Below are 19,679 nucleotides of genomic sequence, written 5' to 3' on the forward strand. Positions count from 1 at the left end.
GTCCTCGACAGTTTGTTTAGTGGCCATTCAAAGTTACAACGGCACTGAAAAAAGTCACCTGTCCGTTTTTTCACAGTTAACAACCTTTGCAGCATCCCCAGGATCAAGTGATCAAAATTCAGACGCTTGGTAACCGACTCGTATTTATGACCGTTGCTGTGTTCCAGGTGTCATGTGATCTCTTTTTGCGACCTTCTGACAATTAAAGTCCACGAAGAAACCAGATTCACTTAACAACCGGGTGACTGGTTTATGAACTGCAGTGATTCACTTAACAACCGGGGCAAGGAAGGGAGTAAAACGGGACAAAACTCACTTAAGAAATGTCTCGCTTAACAACAGAAATTTTAAGCTCCATTGTGGTCGTACGTTGAGGACTAATTGTACTTGTAAAAATAATAAAGGCAGGATGCAAATGAATAACAGGTAAATAGGTAAAGGTTCCCCTCGCACATATGTGCTAGTCGTTCCTGACTCTAGGGGGCGGTGCTCATCTCCGTTTCAAAGCCGAAGAGCCAGCACTGTCCGAAGACATCTCCGTGGTCATGTGGCCAGCTTGACTCAACGCCAAAGGCGCACGGAACGCCATTACCTTCCCACCAAAGATGGTCCCTATTTTTCTACTTGCATTTTTTATGTGCTTTCGAACTGCTAGGTTGGCAGAAGCTGGGACAATTCACGGGAGCTCACTCCATTACGCAGCACTAGGGATTCGAACTGAACCTTTCAATCGACAAGCTCAGCCTCTTAGCCACTGAGCCACTGCGTCCCTTCCAGTAGATAGATAGATAGGGCCTATTTTATGGAATGACTGATATCATCTTTAATGGAAAGGCAAGATCTATTGTGTTTTGATCAAACGTCTCCGTGGTCATGTGGCCGGCATGACTCAACGCCAAAGGCGCACGGAACGCCATTACCTTCCCACCAAAGATGGTCCCTATTTTTCTACTTGCATTTTTTACATGCTTTCGAACTGCTAGGTTGGCAAAAGCTGGGACAAGCTTCTGTCCCAGCTTACGAGTGCCTCATAACTCACCCCGTTACGCGGCACTAGGGATTCGAACTGCCGAACTGCCGACCTTTTCGATCGACAAGCTCAGCGTCTTAGCCACTGAGCCATTGAGCCCCTCTTAAATAAATAAATAGATGCCCCCAATTCTTTGTTTACCTGAACTCCTTGGATGCAAGCACCTCGTAATAATACAGGATCTTGCATTTGTGATTAGAGACCTGGAGCGTAGCCAAGACGTCGTCGACCCGAGAGAGGCTGGTCCCCGTGCAGGGAATTGGGCTGTGCATTTTCCACTGGAGGATGTAAAAACCTGGCCAGCGAGTCACATGGGAACCCTGCAAGCAGAGACACAAGGAGAAACACGCAGGTAGGGAGGGATAAACGAGGTGTCTTGTTTGTCTCTGCCAAGTTAGCTTTCAAACTCCTCTTTCCTCTTGCTGTGGGGAGATAAAGATAAATCAGGGGTGAAATCCAGCAGGTTCTGACAGGTTCTGGAGAACCAGTAGCAGAAATTTTGAGCAGTTCGGAGAACCAGCAAATACCACCTCTGGCTGGCCTCAGAGTGGGGAGGGAATGGGGATTTTGCAGTATCCTTCCCCCAGGAGTTAGGAAGGAATGGAGATTTTGCCATATCCTTCTCCCAGGAGCTAGGAGGGAATGGGGATTTTGCAGCATCCTTCCCCTGCCACTCCCACCACACCACTCCCACCAAACCAAACCACACCACGCCCACCACACCTCACCCACAGAACCGGTAGTAAACAAATTTGGATTTCACCACTGAGACAAATCCTATAGGCAAATTCTTGGTGATTCTGTTAAAGATCCCCATGGATTCGACTGAGTTGATCCCCCTAATCATGTTTCTTACTGAAAGGAGCCTTTCTAAGCTAGCGTACGAAGGAGGTCATCCTCTGGAGGGGTTTCAGGAGCTCTAAACATCTGTGGAGCTGCTCGGATACCTATCTGGGGCTGCATAATAGCAACCTTAGGACGACAAGATGTAATTTTTCTGGAAACGTGCACGTCTGCCCATGTGTTTTCTAGGTTTGGACATGGACTTGGAAACAAACTTGATTCAGGTTTTTTATAGATAGTTTTCATTTTTTTTTTCATGCCACATAATAATGGTTCCAGGGAATGTTCTATCTGTATCTGTCTGTCTCTAGCTAGCTAACTAGCTATCATCTATCGTCTAGCTACTAGCTATCATCTATCATCTGTCATCTATCATCTATCATCTATCTATCTATCTGCCTGCCTGCCTCCCTCCCTGCCTGCCTGCCTACCTATCATCTGTCTGTCTGTCTGTTATCTATCTATCTATCATTTATCTATCTATCTATCTATCTATCTATCTATCTATCTATCTATCTATCTATCTATCTATCTATCTATCTATCTCTTACCTACCTACCTATCATCTGTCTGTCTATTATCTATCTATCTATCTATCTATCTATCTATCTATCTATCTATCTATCTATCTATCTCTTACCTACCTACTTACCTATCATCTATCTATAATCTATCTCTATCATCTATCTATCTATCTATCCATCCATCCATCCATCCATCCATCTCCTACCTATCATCTCTCTCTTTCTCATCTATCTGTCTATTATTTTTCTATTTATCCTATATTCCTATATTCCTATATCCTATATTCTATTATCCTATCTCTGTCTGTCTGTCTGTCTGTCTATCTATCTACCTACCTACCTCCTTCCTACCTACTTAACTATCTATCAGTCTATTATCTATCTATCTATCTATCTATCTATCTACCTACCTACCTACCTACCTACCTACCTACCTACCTACCTCCTTCCTACTTACCTACCTATCATCTATCAGTCTATTATCTTTCAATCTATCTATCTATCTATCAGTCTATCTATCTATCTATCTATCTATCTATCTATCTATCTATCTATCTATCTCCTACCTACCTATCATCTATGTCTATCATCTATCTATCTATCTATCTATCTATCTATCTATCTATCTATCTCCTTCCTACCTACCTACCTATCATCTGTCTGTCTATCATCTATCTCTATCTATCTATCTATCTATCTATCTATCTATCTATCTATCTATCTATCTATCTATCATCTATCTATCTATCTATCTATCTATCATCTATCTATTTATCTATCTATCTATCTATCTATCTATCATCTATCTCATCAATCTATGCCATCTATCTATCTCCTACAATCTATCTCTCACACCTTTCACATGATATTTATAATTGCTTACTACTGCATGATCTTTTACTCTTTCAACTTGCCCTGCAATCCGTTTCTTAATTAATGAGCTCATGCCTATACAATTAGGAGTGGCAAAACACTCTCCGCACTCAGGTACATTACAAATCGCAGAGACCTGATCATCTCAATGAACCGGGTGCCATGGAAAGCTTTCTAAACAGTGCAACTAACTGATCAAATGCGTCCCTCTGGCGCTGAGTCTGAGGAATCTCTCGCCCATGTTAAAATTCCATGGAATTGGCTTCTGTTGTGGCCTGTTGGCCGACTACCTCTCCAGCAACTGAATCAGAGGAGAAGGAGGCATGGGAGTTAAAGCCAGCATCGAGGCAACCTGAGAGCTCTGAGGAGGAAGAGGAAATGGAGCTGTCAGAGAGAGAGAGAGAGACAGAGGCGGAGCCTGGGCCGTCCGTCAGTCCTCAGATGGAGAGTCAACAACCCCCAGGTCTGGAGGTGGCTGATGAGGAAGAGGAGGAACAGCTGGGTCCAGTGCCTGATGCACAGATGTGCAGAAGGCAGAGGAGAGGAGAGCAGTGGAAATCTATGGGCCAGTCTTTGGGTTGGAAGAGCCAAAGCCCCATCCTATCTCTGGGGATAAAAGGCAGGGGGCAGAGGGGAATATGTGTGGCAGACAACTATTTATCTCTCTTCCGGACAGACTTGTTAGCCTGCGGTGAGAGAGAGACTTTTTGCTGGGGCTGCTGGCGCTCCTAATAAAGGGAACATTTGTTTAACTACAGAGGGTTGGTCGTGTTTGGGAGCCGGTTATCAAACAGCTTTGCTTTCTCATTATGATTAGGCCCAGAACTGCTTTGGGGAGGGGGCACAATCTCACCTGGATGCTCTCGCCTTCACGGCAGACCAAGGGAGTCTCCACGCGGCTGTAATCCACTCCCAGGATCCAACTCTTGCCAATGAGTTGTACGTTTTCCCCAGATGTCAAAGGGGTTGGCATGGCAGATTCCTTCCGGACAGTCTCGGGGGCTCGTTTGGAATGGAAGAGGCTAAACACCACGTCTCCTTTGAGGATGTCAAAATCCCAAGTGATCACAGATTCACCTTCCAGGATCTCTACAACGATCTAGATTAGAAGACAGGAAAAATCTTATGTCTAGCCAGTTTCTTCAGGGAGGCTGCTGATAAAATTACCATATTTTTCGGACGATAAGACTCACCGGGGTATAAGACGCACCTTAGTTTTTGGGGAGGAAAATAAGAAAAAAGCTGATTGTCAGGTGGATTTTCTGAAGCTCTGTTTCGGAGGCTTTTTTTCTGAAGCTTCGTTTCGGAGGCTTTTTTTCTGAAGCTTCATTTCGGAGGCTTTTCTGAAGCTCTGTTTGGCAGTTTTTTTTAGCCTCTGAAACTTCAGTTTGAGAGGCTGGGCGGGGCTACATTCAGAGTATAAGATGCACATAGATTTTCATTCTCTTTTTTGGGGGGAAAAGGTGCATCTTATACCCCAAAAATATGGTAAACCTTCTTAGATCCAGTCAACATTGAGGGGGAGGTGTTTCCTGCTAAATCTACTTGGTTGGCAGAGGGCTGCAGGCCACTGTGGCTGAAAAAGGAGGCTAACACGGCCAAAAACAGGATGCAGGGGGCCGCACACGCACCCCCCCCCTTAGCTCCATTTCTGCTAGCAGAGGGCTAGCAAAACAAACTAAAAACAAAACAAAAGGAGAAATGTTTCCCCTTTTGCATTTGAACATCCAAGAAGGGACAGCAAAGGGGAAAGGGAAGTAGTAAAGACAAAGAAAAAGAAGGGAAGAGGGGAAGAGAGAAAGGAAGGAAAAAGAAGGAAAGAGGGGAAGAAAGAAGAAAGGAGAATGAAGAGGGAAGAAAAAGAAAAGGAAGGAAGGAAGGAAGGAAGGAAGGAAGGAAGGAAGGAAGGAAGGAAGGAAGGAAGGAAAAGGAAGGATTATAATGACAGTGACGGAAGTCCTGCCTTAGCACTTGGCCACTATAGGTGCCCCCCCCATGAGTGACGTTGAGTTGGCCACGGCCACCCTGGCCACCGCCTCCCCCAGCCCCCGCCCCGAGGTCAAACACAACCCTAATGCGACCCTCAATGAAATCAAGTTTGACACCCCTGATCTAGATTCACTGATAAACTTCTTATTAGGGCTACGTGGAACCTTTCAAACTTCAAAGCGATTCTTCAGGGCACATGTGGAACTGGAGGTAGGATGCTGAAATATCTAACAGGCACATATGTGCGAGGGGAACCTTTACCTTTACCTTTAATTATTGACTCACCTCGCAGCGGTGGCACCAACAGCCCCGCCCAGCAGAAGCCCGCTGCTGGCCCACTTCTTCTGCGGCCGCTTGCCGCCACTCGCACGCATTGCCCCAACCTCTGTTTCGCCTTCAGATGCCTGCTGGATCGATCCAGAGCTCTGTTATCAGCTGCAGATGACTTCCGGCAGGCGTCTGAAGGCGAAACGGAGGCCAGGGGTATGTGTGCGAGTAACGGCAAGTGGCCGCAGAAGAAGCGGCCGCAGAAGGTGAGGTAGGTGTCAGGGTGTGCGAGGCCTGGTAAGTAGGGCAGCTCCACCACCTCCCATCCCCACCCTACCTTAATTTTTACCTGTGTGCCTCGCCCCACCTCCTGCACCCCATGGTCTTAATTAGGGCTTAATTAGGTCTTAATTAGGGCTAATTTTGTGGGTGGGTCTTAATTTGATCGCATGCACTCAAAAAACGTGATAGGGCTTCTTTTCAAGGTGGGTCGTCTTTTTGGAGAAACATGGAATTGTAACTTTTGAATGGTCACTAAATAAACTGTTGTAAATCGAGGATTACCTGTACCCAGTGGTGGGATTCAAATAATTTAACAACCGATTCTCTGACCTAATGATTTCTTCCAACAATCAGTTCACCAAACTGCTCAGAAGGTTAACAACCGGTTCTCCCGAAGTGGAGCAAACTGGCTGAATCCCACCACTGCCTGTACCTACAAAGAAACTGACTTTTAAATCTTTCCTCTTTCCTGCCTGAAAGATTCACAGCCATTGAAGGGACAGGACACCAGGAATATGGGGGAAGAGAAGTTCTTCTTCCTTCCTGTTTCTCCAGGATCTTAATTAAGTCATTGCTGGGTGGCCTAGAACAGGAGTCTCCAACCTTGGCAATTTTAAGCCTGGTGGACTTCAACTCCCAGAATTCCCAGCAAAGTTGGCGGGGGACTTCTGGGAGTTGAAGTCCGCCAGGCTTAAAGTTTATTTTATTTATTTATTTAGTTTGTCAAACTTGTACGAGATAACAGGAATAAGTATAAATATGGATATGAATACAGGAAATGAATACGTATAAAAGGGGACATTAGGACAGGGACGGTAGGCACGCTGGTGCTCTTATGCACACCCCTTACAGACCTCTTAGGAATGGGGTGAGGTCGACAGTAGACAGTCTAAGGTTAAAGTTATGGGGGGTTGGGGAAGAAACCCTAGAGTCAGGTAGTGCATTCCAGGCACTGACCACTCTGTTGCTGAAGTCGTATTTTCTGCAATCGAGTTTGGAGCGGTTTACCTTGAGTTTGTATCTATTGTGTGCTCATGTATTATTGCGGTTGAAGCTGAAATAGTCATTGACAGGTAGGACATTGTAGCAGATAATTTTGTGTACTAGGCTTAGGTCAGACTAAAGTTGGCGTAGTTCTAAGTTGTCTAAGCCCAAAATTTCAAGCCTGGTGGCATAAGGGATTCTGTTGTGAGCAGAGGAGTGGAGGACTCTTCTCGGGAAATACCTCTGGACTCGCTCAATTGAATTAATGTCCGATACACAGTGCGGATTCCAGGCAGATGAACTGTATTCGAGAATTGGTCTAGCAAAGGTTTTGTATGCCATAGTTTGCAGCAAAATGTTACCAGAGAAGAAGCTTCGCAAGATTAGGTTAACAACTCTTAATGCCTTTTTGGCAATGTTGTTACAGTGAGCTCTAAGTTGCCAAGGTTGGAGACCCGTGGCCTAGAAAAGGAGAACGTATCTACTGTACCTTCCATTGAACAGAAGGTTCTCTTCGGTCTTACCTCCTGGGGAGCCCCTTTGAAAATATTTGCAGAGTGATAGATGGTTTCTGTCCAGAGACGAATATGATCTGCGGTTTCGGACTCTTCATCTGTTTGATAGAGGGATTTGGGGACAAGCCCACCTTCAGGCACATTACACTGTGGAGGGAGGACAATGGATAGTCAGATAAAATACTTTTGTAAATGTCAACATTCCAAATAAGAAGAAGACCTCTGATTTTCCTGATGTTCGGTCTACAGCGACAAAAGCTTCTTCTTCTTTTGTCGCTTCTATCCACTCTCTTTGGATAGAGTGACCGAAGGAAGACCAGATCCAGATGAGGACCATCAATGGAGGTTTATCAGGAATGCAAGAGCATCTCAAGAAGGCAATGGCCAACCACTCCAATGGCCAACTGGCAAGATTCATTTTTCATGTGGATATATACATAATTTTATTTATTTATTTATTTATTTATTTATTTATTTATTTATTTATTTATTTATTTATTTATTTATTTAGTCATGTTTATGTAGTGTATAATGGAGGTGGTAACAGTGGTTAGAATGCAGCATTGCAGACTAAGGCTGCCCACAGTCAGGAGTTCGATCCTAACTGGCTCAAGGTTGACTCAGCCTTCCATCCTTCCGAGGTTCGTAAAATGAGGACCCAGATTGTTGGGGGCAAGAAGCTGACTGTTAACCGCTTAGAGAGGGCTATAAAAGAACTTGAAGCGGTATATAAGTCTTACTGCTATTGCTCTTCCTTCTCTCTCTCTCCCTTCCTTCCTTCCTTCCTTCCTTCCTCCCTCTCTCCCTCCCTCCCTCCTTCGCTCCCTCCCTCCCTCCTTCCCTCCCTTTCTTTCTTCCATGGTGCACAGTGGTTAGAATGCAGCAATTCAGGCTAACTGCCGATTGCTAGGAGTTCGATTCTGACTGACTCTAGGTTGACTCAGCCTTCCATCCTTCCGAGGTGGGTAAAATAAAGACCCAGATTGTTGGGAGCAAGAGGCTGACTCTGTCAACCACTTAGAGAGGGCTGTGAAAGCACTGTGAAGCAGTATATAAATCTTATTGCTATTGCTCTTCCTTTTCTCTCTCTTCCTTCCTTCCTTCCTTCCTTCCTTCCTTCCTTCCTTCCTTCCTTCCTTCCTTCCTTCCTCCCTCCCTCCCTCCCTCCCTCCCTCCCTCCCTCCTTCCATCCCTTTCTTTCTTTCTTCCATGGTGCACAGTGGTTAGAATGCAGCATTTCAGGCTAACTGCCCATTGCTAGGAGTTCGATCCTGATCAACTCAAGGTTGACTTGGCCTTCCATCATTCCAAGGTGGGTAAAATGAGGCCCCAGATAGTTGGGAGCAAATAGGCTGACTCTGTCATCCGCTTAGAGAGGGCTGTAAAGCACTGTGAAGCGGTATATAAGTCTAGGTGCAATTGCTATTGCTATATGGTATAGACATTATCCAAACATACCACACATTCTCCTCCAAGGAAATCTGGAATCACGTCTTTTTCCAGATAATCTACAAGTCCTCCAGGACCCTGATAGTTGTTGCCGCTATAAATGAGGAATTTTTGCCTGGTGTTTTCATTGATAAAGGGGCTCACCTAAAATTGATAGGAGAAAATGTTGCTGTTTATCACTTGTTCTCTCAAATATTCAAAGTTCATAATCCTTTAAATATAATATACTTTCCCAAGAAACCAAAATAAACGCACCCTTGCTTATTTTAACTTGGACCCTAAAATCTGAGGTACAGAAGCTGGGGGTTTTTTTATTCCAAAGAAATATTTTTGCAGTGTTTCACACTTTTCCCATTTACAAAATAAAAAAGGCATATAAAGAACTCTTGCCTCCCTCATTGCACAAATCTTTCAAATTAAATTTACAATGGAAAGAGGAGCCATCATCAAAGGATAAATTATGCATAAAAGAGCAGTGGTGGCCCAGTGGTTAGAATTCAGTATTGCAGGCTACCTCTGCAACTGCCAGCAGTTCGATCCTGACCGGCTCGAGGTTGACTCAGCCTTCCATCCTTCCGAGATGGGTAAAATGAGGACCCGGATTGTTGGGGGCGATATACTGACTCTGTAAACCGCTTAGAGAGGGCAGTAAAGCACTATGAAGTGGTATATAAGTCTAGGTGCTATTGCTAAAACAAGTTGTACGTCAACTTGCAAAGCATCACTGGCCTGCTCTCAAGTTGCCATAGGCAAGGGGGATGGGAAAACAGCGAAGCAGCACAGCAGCAAAAAACAAAAGCACATTCCAGACATATCTCTCTCAAGGCTGTCTCCCAGGGTTACCCATAGAGGCCGGAGGGGAGTGATCTCTACAACCCGCGAAATTGTTCCATTGGAGAATGTGACTGTTGACACACTCTGGGGGGAGGGAGGAAACATGGTCAAGTCGGGGCTGTAAATTACATGAGGTCAAGAGTTGGCTTCACCTGGAACATGCTGACATGAAGCTCCTAATAAATAACCGGATTTCTTTTGAAGCTTGGCTCGAGGCTCATGATTTAATTAGGGCATCCGTTGGAGCCCTGACATTGCAAGTGTTCTAGAAACAAGTTTGGGCCAAGGAGCTATCCAGTAGCATGTCCTTATCAGTTAAAAACAATTTTCCTAAATGTGCTGTTTTTTTAAAACCTTCTTGAAAGAACCCCCTCGAGGGTTGCTCACCAAAGTCCAAAGCACAGGGAACACCCTTGGCGCTCGCACAATCAACAACCTCCCTAAAGTCTCCGGATAGTTGTCCTCAACCACTTCAATAATCCTAAGGAGTGTTTTTACACCAGGACGCCAGAGATGACGCATGTTCAGCCCTTCAAGATCAACTAAACAGGTCCAGGATCTGAAAGGGAAGAAAACACAAGACAGGTTTTTTTGCCATCTGTAAACTTGACATTCCTCAACTCACTAGTCCTCAAGGCACAGGATCTGGCCAACTTCCTTATGTAAAATTTTGGGAGTTTTCACAAATGCCATTCAGAATAGTCTTCCAATCTCCCTACATTTTATTCAAAGTGTGAAAAAGTTAATTTGTTTAATGAGGTTATGGCACTGATGGAGTCTCCTTAATCTAACAAATAGCTGATTTATCCTTCATGTTGATCTGTATTTGCATAAGGAGATGCATACTAACGAGATGGGGCGGCCTAAGAGGTTGGTGTTTTCTTCACATCTTCTTTGTCCCTCCTCATTAATTGACAAGACCTAAAAGGAAAACAAAAAACAAAGGTTTGCATTGTGACATATGAAAATATTCCTAAATTACAGGTCTTGGATGTACTGATCAGCTCTTATAGAATCCTTTAATTTCTTGCCTTGTGAAGTTGGTGGAAGAAGAGAAAGTTATTCAGTGAAAGAAAGGGAAGGGAAGGGAAGGGAAGGGAAGGGAAGGGAAGGGAAGGGAAGGGAAGGGAGAAAGGAAAAGGAAAAGAAAAAGAAAGGAAAGGAAAGGAAAGGAAGAAAGGAGAAGGAAAGGAAGGAAAGGAAGGGAAGGGAAGGGAAGGGAAGGGAAAGGAAAGGAAAGGAAAGGAAAGGAAAGGAAAGGAAAGGAAAGGAAAGGAAAGGAAAAGAAAGGAAAGGAAAGGAAAGGAAAGGAAAGGAGAAAAAAAAGGGGGGGAAACCCTCCAGATGAAAACTGGGAAGTCACTGCTAGAGTAAAAGTACAGAGTGATGATATCTAGTATGAACCAGAAAAGGTATCACATTGTTTCTGATCTGTACATCTGTACACTGGAGAGGGGAGAGGGGAGAGGAGGGGATAGGAGAGGAGAAGAGAGGGAGGGAGGGAAAAAGAGAGAGAGAGAGAGAGAGAGAGAGAGAGAGAGAGAGAGAGAGAGAGAGAGAGAGAGAGAGAGAGAGATGCAATAGTCTCATCTCGATTTGCTTGGTCTTAAAAATGGGCAGTGAAGGTTTTGGAGATGCTTTCAAGATAGAGGCCAGTCCTTCAATGTAGACCAAGTAAAAGAAAGCTCTGCAAGAAGTCAAGGAATGCTACTTTTCTTTGTAGAGTATATTAAGAAAATCTATCCAACTCCCCAACCAACTATGAGATATGTGGGCTTCAATTCCCAGAATTCCCCTGTCAACTATAAGATATATGGACTTCCTCCCACAATGTAAGACTGCCATCCTGCTACGTCATGCTTCACTTGCTGTCAGTCTACCATATGCAATGGGTGTTTGTGTGGAGGAACTGCGGCAGAGGTGGGTTTCAGCAGGTTCTGACCAGTTCTGGAGAACCGGTAGCGGAAATTTTGAGTAGTTTGGAGAACCGGTAGTAAAAATTCTGACTAGCCCTGCCCCCATCTCTTCTCTGCCTCCCAAGTCCCAGCTGATCGGGAGGAAATGGGGATTTTGCAGTAACCTTCCCCTGGAGTGGGGAGGGAATGGAGAGTTTACAATATCCTTCCCATGCTACGCCCACCAAGCTACGCCCACAGAACCAGTAGTAAAAAAAATTGAATCCCACCACTGAACTGCGGGGAGAGGATAAGGAGAGCATTAGAAAAAGTTCTATTTGGTAGACATTGTGAAGACCATGTCCAGGGACTCTGGTATTGCATTCCTGCATTGCATAGTTGCTACGTTTGTGAGTTTGGGTGCCTTCAAAATGTGGGCACACGTTCACTTAAGACAAAGAAGTGCCAGAAGCCCCTTGAGAAAGGGTCTTTGCCAAAGCTAAGCATTTAATTTAAAGGCGTCTCTCACATGGCGAAGAAGCGATTCTTCTCCCAGGGCCTTCACAAGACCCTTGGTGTCCATTTGCCCAAGGCGAAGGATGTAGAGGGGTCTTCCATCTTGAAAAAAAAGAAAGAAAGAAAGAAAGAACAAAGAAGCTGAATTTTAGAAAAAAAAACCTGTCCTGAAAGACGGAATAAGCTTCCAGAAACATGAAAATTAGCAGCAATTCGTCCAACGTCCGACTGCCAGCTTGTGACAACAACACAACTTGCTGTTGAAATGAAAGATTCTTCCCATAATAGCTCAGCCTTGAGCACACAACCTTGACTTACACCTTTGATTTACATCATTACCGAGAGTAAAACTTAGACGTACAGAGGAAAGAGGAAAACAAATGACTTACCACCAACTTTGTGTCCTGCCCCAGCTACGGACCCCAAAGAACGCAGCCCACACAAAGTCTGTACAAACTTTAGTTTACTAAATTAAATTAGTCTTTTTCAAACAAAGGCTGTTAATTAGCTTTCTTAACAGCCTACAAGAATCCAAAGAATAAATAATCGTAATCTTACTAGGATTGGCAGAAAGCTCAGAAGCAATTTGCAGGAAACTGATAAAAGAACTAAGATCAAGACACGAAGGAGAGTGAACGAAGTTGTTCCCTGCAAATTGCCTCAGTCGTCGTCCTTCCTTAAATAGGCTAAGGGAGTGGCCAATTAGCCCCAAGCCTTACTCTCGAGGAAACCTCCTCCTGAGGAGCCACTCCTCCCTTTTGGCAGCTCTGCGCGCCCGTGCATCAAGAAGAGGCTCCTCCTCTTCTTCTTCACCACCCATGGAAGCTTCTGGAGGTTCTGAAGGCCCTGGCTGAATCCCCGCCTCTGGCACCACATCTTCTCCAGCCTCCTCATTGTCTGACTTGAGTGCCAGCTGCACAGGCTGCTGGCGCAGCACCACACCAGCCTCCTCGCTGTCGGAATCAGCTACTAGCTGCACAGGTCGCTGATGGGCCACAACACTTTGACGTAAGTCAAAGCATGACTTTATACATGCTTTATACATGTTATACATGCTTAATAATTGAACAATGGCTACATTCCATATTGCACGGTGGATTCAGAAAGGATTGAGAACCACCACTACGATGAACAAAAATAGCTACTAATGATGCAGTTTTGGAAATGGACCAGATGAGAACGTGAAAATGAATATTCACTATCCAAAATGTCACTATTCAGAGCCATAGGTTTGGGGAGAGGGGGGGGGCCATAGGAGAACCACAAATGACAAACCACATGACTTAGATATTTGCACAGAACGTTGTGATGTAATACTGTATAGGAAGTTTATCTCGATAGAGGGATGAAACATACTTTAAGTTCGCAACAGATAGAAAATATGCAGAAGAGGCTCAAATAGACACCTCCCTAATTCACTATAATGTAAGAAGTGGAAGACATACAGCACAGTTTGACTTACAAAATTCTATTATTGTAGCCCCTCTCAATAAAAGTAGTTTTAGCTTTCCCACAGAGTTTGTCTTTTGGGGCCAGACACCGAAGTACAAAAGGCCAGGTTTTGCATTGTGAAATGACTACATTGCAATTCATATTGACCATAGGTATTACAGCCTTGTAGACACTGAGCCTTTGCCATCATAGAAGATTATTATTATTTTATTTCCTGGCTCTCTTTGGAATTACTTTTACATGCATTTCGGCAAAAGCGTTCAAAACCGAGATTTGCAGGAGAAGGAATGGCAGAGCCTAGAGGGGCAGAGTTATAGTAAAAAGGGGATCACCCTAGAATCCCTACGTAGCCACAAATGGACCAAGACCAACTATCCTTGAATTCCATCATCCCTTATCTAACTCCAAGCAGGTGCTGTTTGTTGAGAAGATTTCTGCTCATAGGCTGTTTAGCAATAAACCAGTTTAAAGGTAAAGGTAAAGGTTCCCCTCGCACATACGTGCTAGTCGTTCCCGACTCTAGGGGGCAATGCTCATCTCCATTTCAAAGCCGAAGAGCCAGTGCTGTCCGAAGACATCTCTGTGGTCATGTGGCCGGCATGACTAAACCCCAAAGGTGCACGGAACGCTGTTCCCTTCCCACCAAAGGGGGTCCCTGTTTTTCTACTTGCATTTTTTTACGTGCTTTCAAACTACTAGGTTGGCAGAAGCTGGGACAAGGAACGGGAGCTCACCCCGTTACGCGGCACTAGGGATTCGAACTGCTGAACTGCCGACCCTCTGATTGACAAACTCAGCGTCTTAGCCACTGCGCCACCACATCCCCAAAATCAGTTTAATCCACCATTCTATGTGGACCAGATCTGTCCCACCTGACAAGTTTTAAATGCTGAACAGCAATGGCAAATTCAACATTGCACCCAAGAAGCCCACCCCAGAATCATCCTAAGGTAACTGAATGATGAATGACTCACAGACTGATGAACTTCATTCCCTGACACTGAGCAGAGGGCAACAGGTCGATGCTCACCTTTGTCCTGGTAATGCCAGCCCCCAGCGTAGAATTCCTCCAAAAGGGAAGGTGGCCTCCACGTTTGCAGAATGTAATCCACCTGGTATTGCTTTCGCCATGCCAAGGACTGGCAGAGCATTTCCCGAGCCTTGTCAATATTGAAGTCCCGAGCCCTCAGGAAACGGAGGATGTATTCATCTTTGGGAACCTGAGCAAAAGAGAGAATTACCGTATTTTTCAGAGTATAAAATGCACTGATTTCACCTGAGTAGTGTTCCTGGTTCCTTGTTTATTTTCTTTTGAAGATGTTTCTTCAAACATCAGCTGTCTGCAAGGAACATAAATCCTTCCATTCCCCAGTGTCCTGTCAGAGCTGAAGAAGCTTCTTGGATGAGAAGCGAAACGTCTTCCAAAGAAAAAAAAAAAAGAAAGTCCGGTTGTCTCCTGAAAAAGCACTTTTGGGACAACCATGACCTGGATGACTGAGAACGTCTACAGACTTTGAGCTATACAATTTGGGATGAACGCCCTTGGAATGGTGTGGGAGGAGGAATGGATTTCCAGAGGAGAAAAAAATTGCAGACTACAGGAACCAGGAAAACCACTCCGGTGACCCTGAGGACACAGATAAACCTCCAAGTGCTTCAACGACCCTCTAAAAGGATGCAAATGACCAGCTTCTCTGCAAGGAACATAAATCCTTCCATTCCCCACCACCATCCAGGCAGAGCAGAAGAAGCTTCTTGGATGAGAAGCGAAACGTCTACCAAAGGAAAAAAAAACAAAACAAGGAAGTCCAGTTGCCTCCTGGAAAAAAAGCATCTTTGGGACATCTTGAAGTCGCACAGCAAGGAAAACCGTTCAAAGATGTCCTTCAGACAGAAGGAAACCGATTCAGAATGCAGTCTTGTCAACCGTTAAGGCAAGCTGCTCCCGGTTCCTTCACAAGTTCAACAATGGGACAGGAGCATTCAAGGAAGATACTGACTAGGTGGCTCAGTGGCTAAGACACCGAGCTTGTCGATCAGAAAGGTCGGCAGTTCGGCGGTTCGAATCCCTAGTACAGGTTTCCTGCGTCAGCAGGAGGTTGGACTACATCACCAACCTTTCGGACCTCAGGGACCACTAAATTCATAATTTTAAATCCCACGGACCACTAATACGATCTGGCTAAGGACCGGCTGGGTGGGTGGGCGTGCGTGGCTAGGTGTCATGTGACTTGATGGGCATGGCCAACTCGATGTCACTCACATCAAGGGGTGCCTCACTGGCCTCTACTCGCCCCTCCCCTCCCAGCCACTCCTCCCCTCCCCACCCGGGCTCCTTAGGGCCCCAATAGGAAGCAGTTATTGGAGCTAAGCAGCCACCACGAGAAAGAGTTGGCAAAACAGCTGGCTCAGTTCAAATTGGATATGACTGAGAAGGAGGCTCAGCAGAAACACCTCATGAGGACTAGGAGCATAGGCTTTCCAAGCATAGGGAAGACCTGCGGGAGTGCAACGCCATGTCTGGAGGCTCAGCGGGCTGAGATGGTCAGCCAGTTCCAGGCCATGATGCAGTCCCACTGGAACAAGCCCCTCCGGCTCTTCGCCACCATGACGCTTCCCTCCAGCCTTCGGCCAAAGCCCTGCACCAGGAGGCTGAAGCAGACCCAAAGTCAGAATTTCTGTCCCCCTCCGACCAGCACAAAAAGATCCCAAAGGGGCAACACAAACGTTCATTGCACGTATCTGGCTCAGGGGCCATAATTTGAGGACCCCTGATTTAGTGCAATATAAAAAATGCAAATAAGTTTTCTGCGGACCACCAACATTTTCTCACGGGCCACCAGTTGGTGACCGCTGGACTAGATGACCTCCAAGGTCCCTTCCAACTCTGTTACTGTTACAGAAGAGATGAGTTATATACCTAACCACGGCTTCCCTTCCCCCCGTTTACCTTTCCTTTCTGCATTTCCTGGAGCCACTGACGAAGTCTGATCAAGCAGCTTTCCTGCATGGGACTTAATTGTCCCAGGTAACGTTCTATGTAATCAGCATCGAGTTTGTCCCCTAGGGAGAGAGAAAAGTCAGCCATGGGAGAAGCTCAGGGGAAAAAAAATAAGGCAATCATGGGAGAGTAAAGCTATGAATGCATTTCTTGCCTTTTGCTTGCAGACAGCCTGTAAGAATGTTTACAAGTAGCCCTTGCTTACACTGCTGCCTCGTTCAGTGACCATCTGAATGTTGCAACAGTGCTGGGAAAAAAAATAACTTTACAACCTATGTCTACATGTATGACCTTTGCAGTATCTCTCATCCCATGACCTCCCCCCCCACTGCAGTCAAGTATGCTTACTCGGGGCCTGATCTGTTGTTTTTCCTTCTTCCATTCCTGCGGATTCTGAGAGATTTGAGAAAGGATTACAAGAGAGTAAGCAGGCACATACAATGGAAAACAATATTGTAGTACAGGCACACAGCCATGAGCACAGCCTGATGTGTGCCTGCTTACTCTTTTGAAATCCCTTTCTCTCCAATCTCTTCGCTTTGCAAGAGGCAGGGAGGGGGGAAAATGAAACAAACTCTGTAGGCAATCTCTCCTGTGCCTAACTTGTTTGGGAAATACTAAGTGGAGAGCACACTGGCTGCTTGTGTGGCATTTTCAGGCTGCTGTCACCAATGCATTGCTTTTGATATGCATTTCCCATTGTGTGCCTGCTTACTCTCTTGTTATCCTTTCTCTCCAATGAGTGTTAAGTATGAACATTAATTCCTTTCTTGTTAATTATCCCAGTGCTGCGGGAGCAATTCAAAGGGGGGCAGGAATGGGAAAAGGGAAAAGTCACTTGCAGTCACCTATTTTCCTTCTTAGCCATCACTTTGTTTAGTGACAGAACTGCCAATCCCAACTGTGGTCACTAAACGAGGACTACCTGCCATCTTGTTAAAAAACTACAAGGTTTGCTCCTGAGGAAGACGTTTGAAGTTTGTTATTTCCAAAAATATAGTTCTTCCTCAACCTGAGAGGCTTTCATAGAATGTTTAAAAAACTTGGCTCCTTCTTCTGCTGGCCTTGTAAGACAATTGAGGGCTCTTTGATGCATATTCCTTGGACTTTTCCAGCTACGTTCACTCTTGATTTCCAGTTAGAACAGAAGTTAATACAGTTCTGGGGGAAACAGCAGTTAAAAATGTCATTGTGATGTTGACTCATCTTCCCAAAATACAGAATTTGACGTTTTATAAAATAACATTGGTCTTATCAAATCCAGCACAGAATGATTTGAGATAGATGGAAATATACGGGAACTCCTGATGATGAGAAATGAATGCAAGGATGATCAATTTCTGAAAGGTTTTCATAGTACCAAAAAATTAGAATGTGCAGCAATACATTTCTATACCGTCTATATCAGGGGTCACCAACCTCAGGGACCACTAAATTCATAATTTTAAATCCCGTGGACCACTAATATGATCTGCCTAATGACCGGCTGGGTGGGCGTGGCTAGGTGGTCATGTGACTCGGTGGGCGTGGTCAACTCGATGTCACTCACATCGAGGGGCGCCTCACCAGCCTCTACTCGCCCCTCCCCTCCCAGCCACTCCTCGCCTTCCCACCCGGGCTCCTTAGGGCCCCAACAGGAAGCAGTTGTAGGAGCTAAGCAGCCACCATGAGAAAGAGTTGGCACAACAGCTCAGTTCAAATTGGATCTGACCGAGAAGGAGGCTCAGCAGAAGCACCTCACTGAGGACTAGGAGCATAAGCTTTCCAAGCAGAGGGAAGACCTGCAGGAATGCAAGGCCAGGTACCGGCACCTGGAGGCTCAGTGGGCTGAGATGGTCAGCCAGTTCCAGGCCATGATGCAGTCCCACTGGAACGAGGCTCTCTGGCTCTTCGCCACCAGCGTCGCTTCCCTCCAGCCTTCACCCAAAGCCCCACACCAGGAGGCTGAAGCAGACCTCAAGTCTATATAGGTAGTCCTCGACTTACGATCATTCTTTTAGTGGCCGTTCGAAGTTACAATGGCACTGGGTGAAAAAAATCACTGTTTTTCATCCTTACGACCGTTGTAGCATCCCCAGTCACGTGGTTAAAATTTGGCTCGCAACTAGCATGTATTTATGACGGTTGCAGTGTCACGGGGTAATGTGATTCCCCCTTTTACGGCCTTCCAACAAGCAGAGTCAAAGGGGAAGCCAGGGTCACTTAACAAGCAGCTGCAGTGATTCACTTAACAACCATGTTAGTAACTGAACAACCACAGTGTTTCCTGGCTGGAAAGGTTGCAGAATGGAGCAAAAGTCACTTAACAACTGTGTCGCTTAGCAGCAGAAATTGTGCGCTCAATTGTGGTCGTAAGTTGAGGACTACCTGTATTTCACTAATAAAAATAATAATAATAATACAGGGGAAAAAAAATGAAATTTCAACTGGACTCATCATTTCAGTGTACGTTTTATTCCGTTCCTGATTCTTCTTACCTTGACCCCTTTTCCTTTGGACAATCCTACAATGGAGATGGAATGGTAACTATCATGACATGATTATTTGGGATCCGGCTCCCCCTCCCAGGCCGGAGGCATTTGACATGTCCACTGTGCTGAAGCCATGGTAGTTGGAGTCAACAACATATCAGAAATCACAAGGACATTCGTGGTGTGAGCTGCCAAAGCATTGGATCTGTGCAACGCCAGAAACGGTTTAAGAGAGCGCCTAGTTCCTTTTTTTTTTTTTAAAGAATAATTCTAAATTCTCTAAATCAACTGGATTTAGCTAGTTTCAGATCAAGCCAGGTTTCAGATCAATTTCTCCTTTTTTGGCTGAGCTTTTTCCAAGCCTGGGAAGAGAAATGCAAAGTGATCGAGGCTGATGGAGAGGGGGGGAAAAAAACTGGCTGGAAAGAATGCAATGCTTTTGCAAGGTGGGCTTTTTCCTCCCCGAAGCAGAAGAGCACAACCGCACCAGACCAGGGAAACCGAAGGAAAATGCTCCAAAGAGTAGCCACGCTTTGGAGTGGACATCCGGATCCAACCAGCTCATCGGCCGCTGTGCCAGGAAGAGAAAAATCCAGAGGCGGCAGCGGTGCCAGAAGCCTCTTGAAACAAAGAGAGACACATACATGCATACAGACGAGAATGAAAGAGATTTTTTCAAAGCCGGGTCCATGGGAGTGGACAATGGGATCGGCCACCGTTCCCAGTGCAAGTTTACCGCAACTGAAAAAACAGG

General features: G+C 45.3%; 1 protein-coding gene across 1 annotated transcript in view; it reads right to left on the bottom strand.

Moving 5' to 3' along the window:
• The window catches only part of SEC14L5 (SEC14 like lipid binding 5), a 48,871-nt gene that overhangs the window by 1,599 nt on the left and 27,593 nt on the right, over positions 1 to 19,679 (bottom strand). The window contains exons 7-15 of the mRNA XM_070954996.1: positions 16,404 to 16,516; positions 14,484 to 14,673; positions 12,015 to 12,103; positions 10,441 to 10,511; positions 9,978 to 10,149; positions 8,766 to 8,900; positions 7,317 to 7,454; positions 4,124 to 4,369; positions 1,172 to 1,350 (exon numbers count right to left, since the gene is read on the bottom strand). Coding sequence (XP_070811097.1) covers positions 1,172 to 1,350; positions 4,124 to 4,369; positions 7,317 to 7,454; positions 8,766 to 8,900; positions 9,978 to 10,149; positions 10,441 to 10,511; positions 12,015 to 12,103; positions 14,484 to 14,673; positions 16,404 to 16,516 — 1,333 coding nt within the window. The remainder of the gene's footprint in view (positions 1 to 1,171; positions 1,351 to 4,123; positions 4,370 to 7,316; positions 7,455 to 8,765; positions 8,901 to 9,977; positions 10,150 to 10,440; positions 10,512 to 12,014; positions 12,104 to 14,483; positions 14,674 to 16,403; positions 16,517 to 19,679) is intronic.

Source organism: Pituophis catenifer, unplaced genomic scaffold (genome assembly GCF_029215685.1).
Source record: "Pituophis catenifer annectens isolate HBS135680 unplaced genomic scaffold, rPitCat1.0.hap2 SCAF_16, whole genome shotgun sequence".
Classification (NCBI taxonomy): Eukaryota; Metazoa; Chordata; class Lepidosauria; order Squamata; family Colubridae; genus Pituophis; species Pituophis catenifer.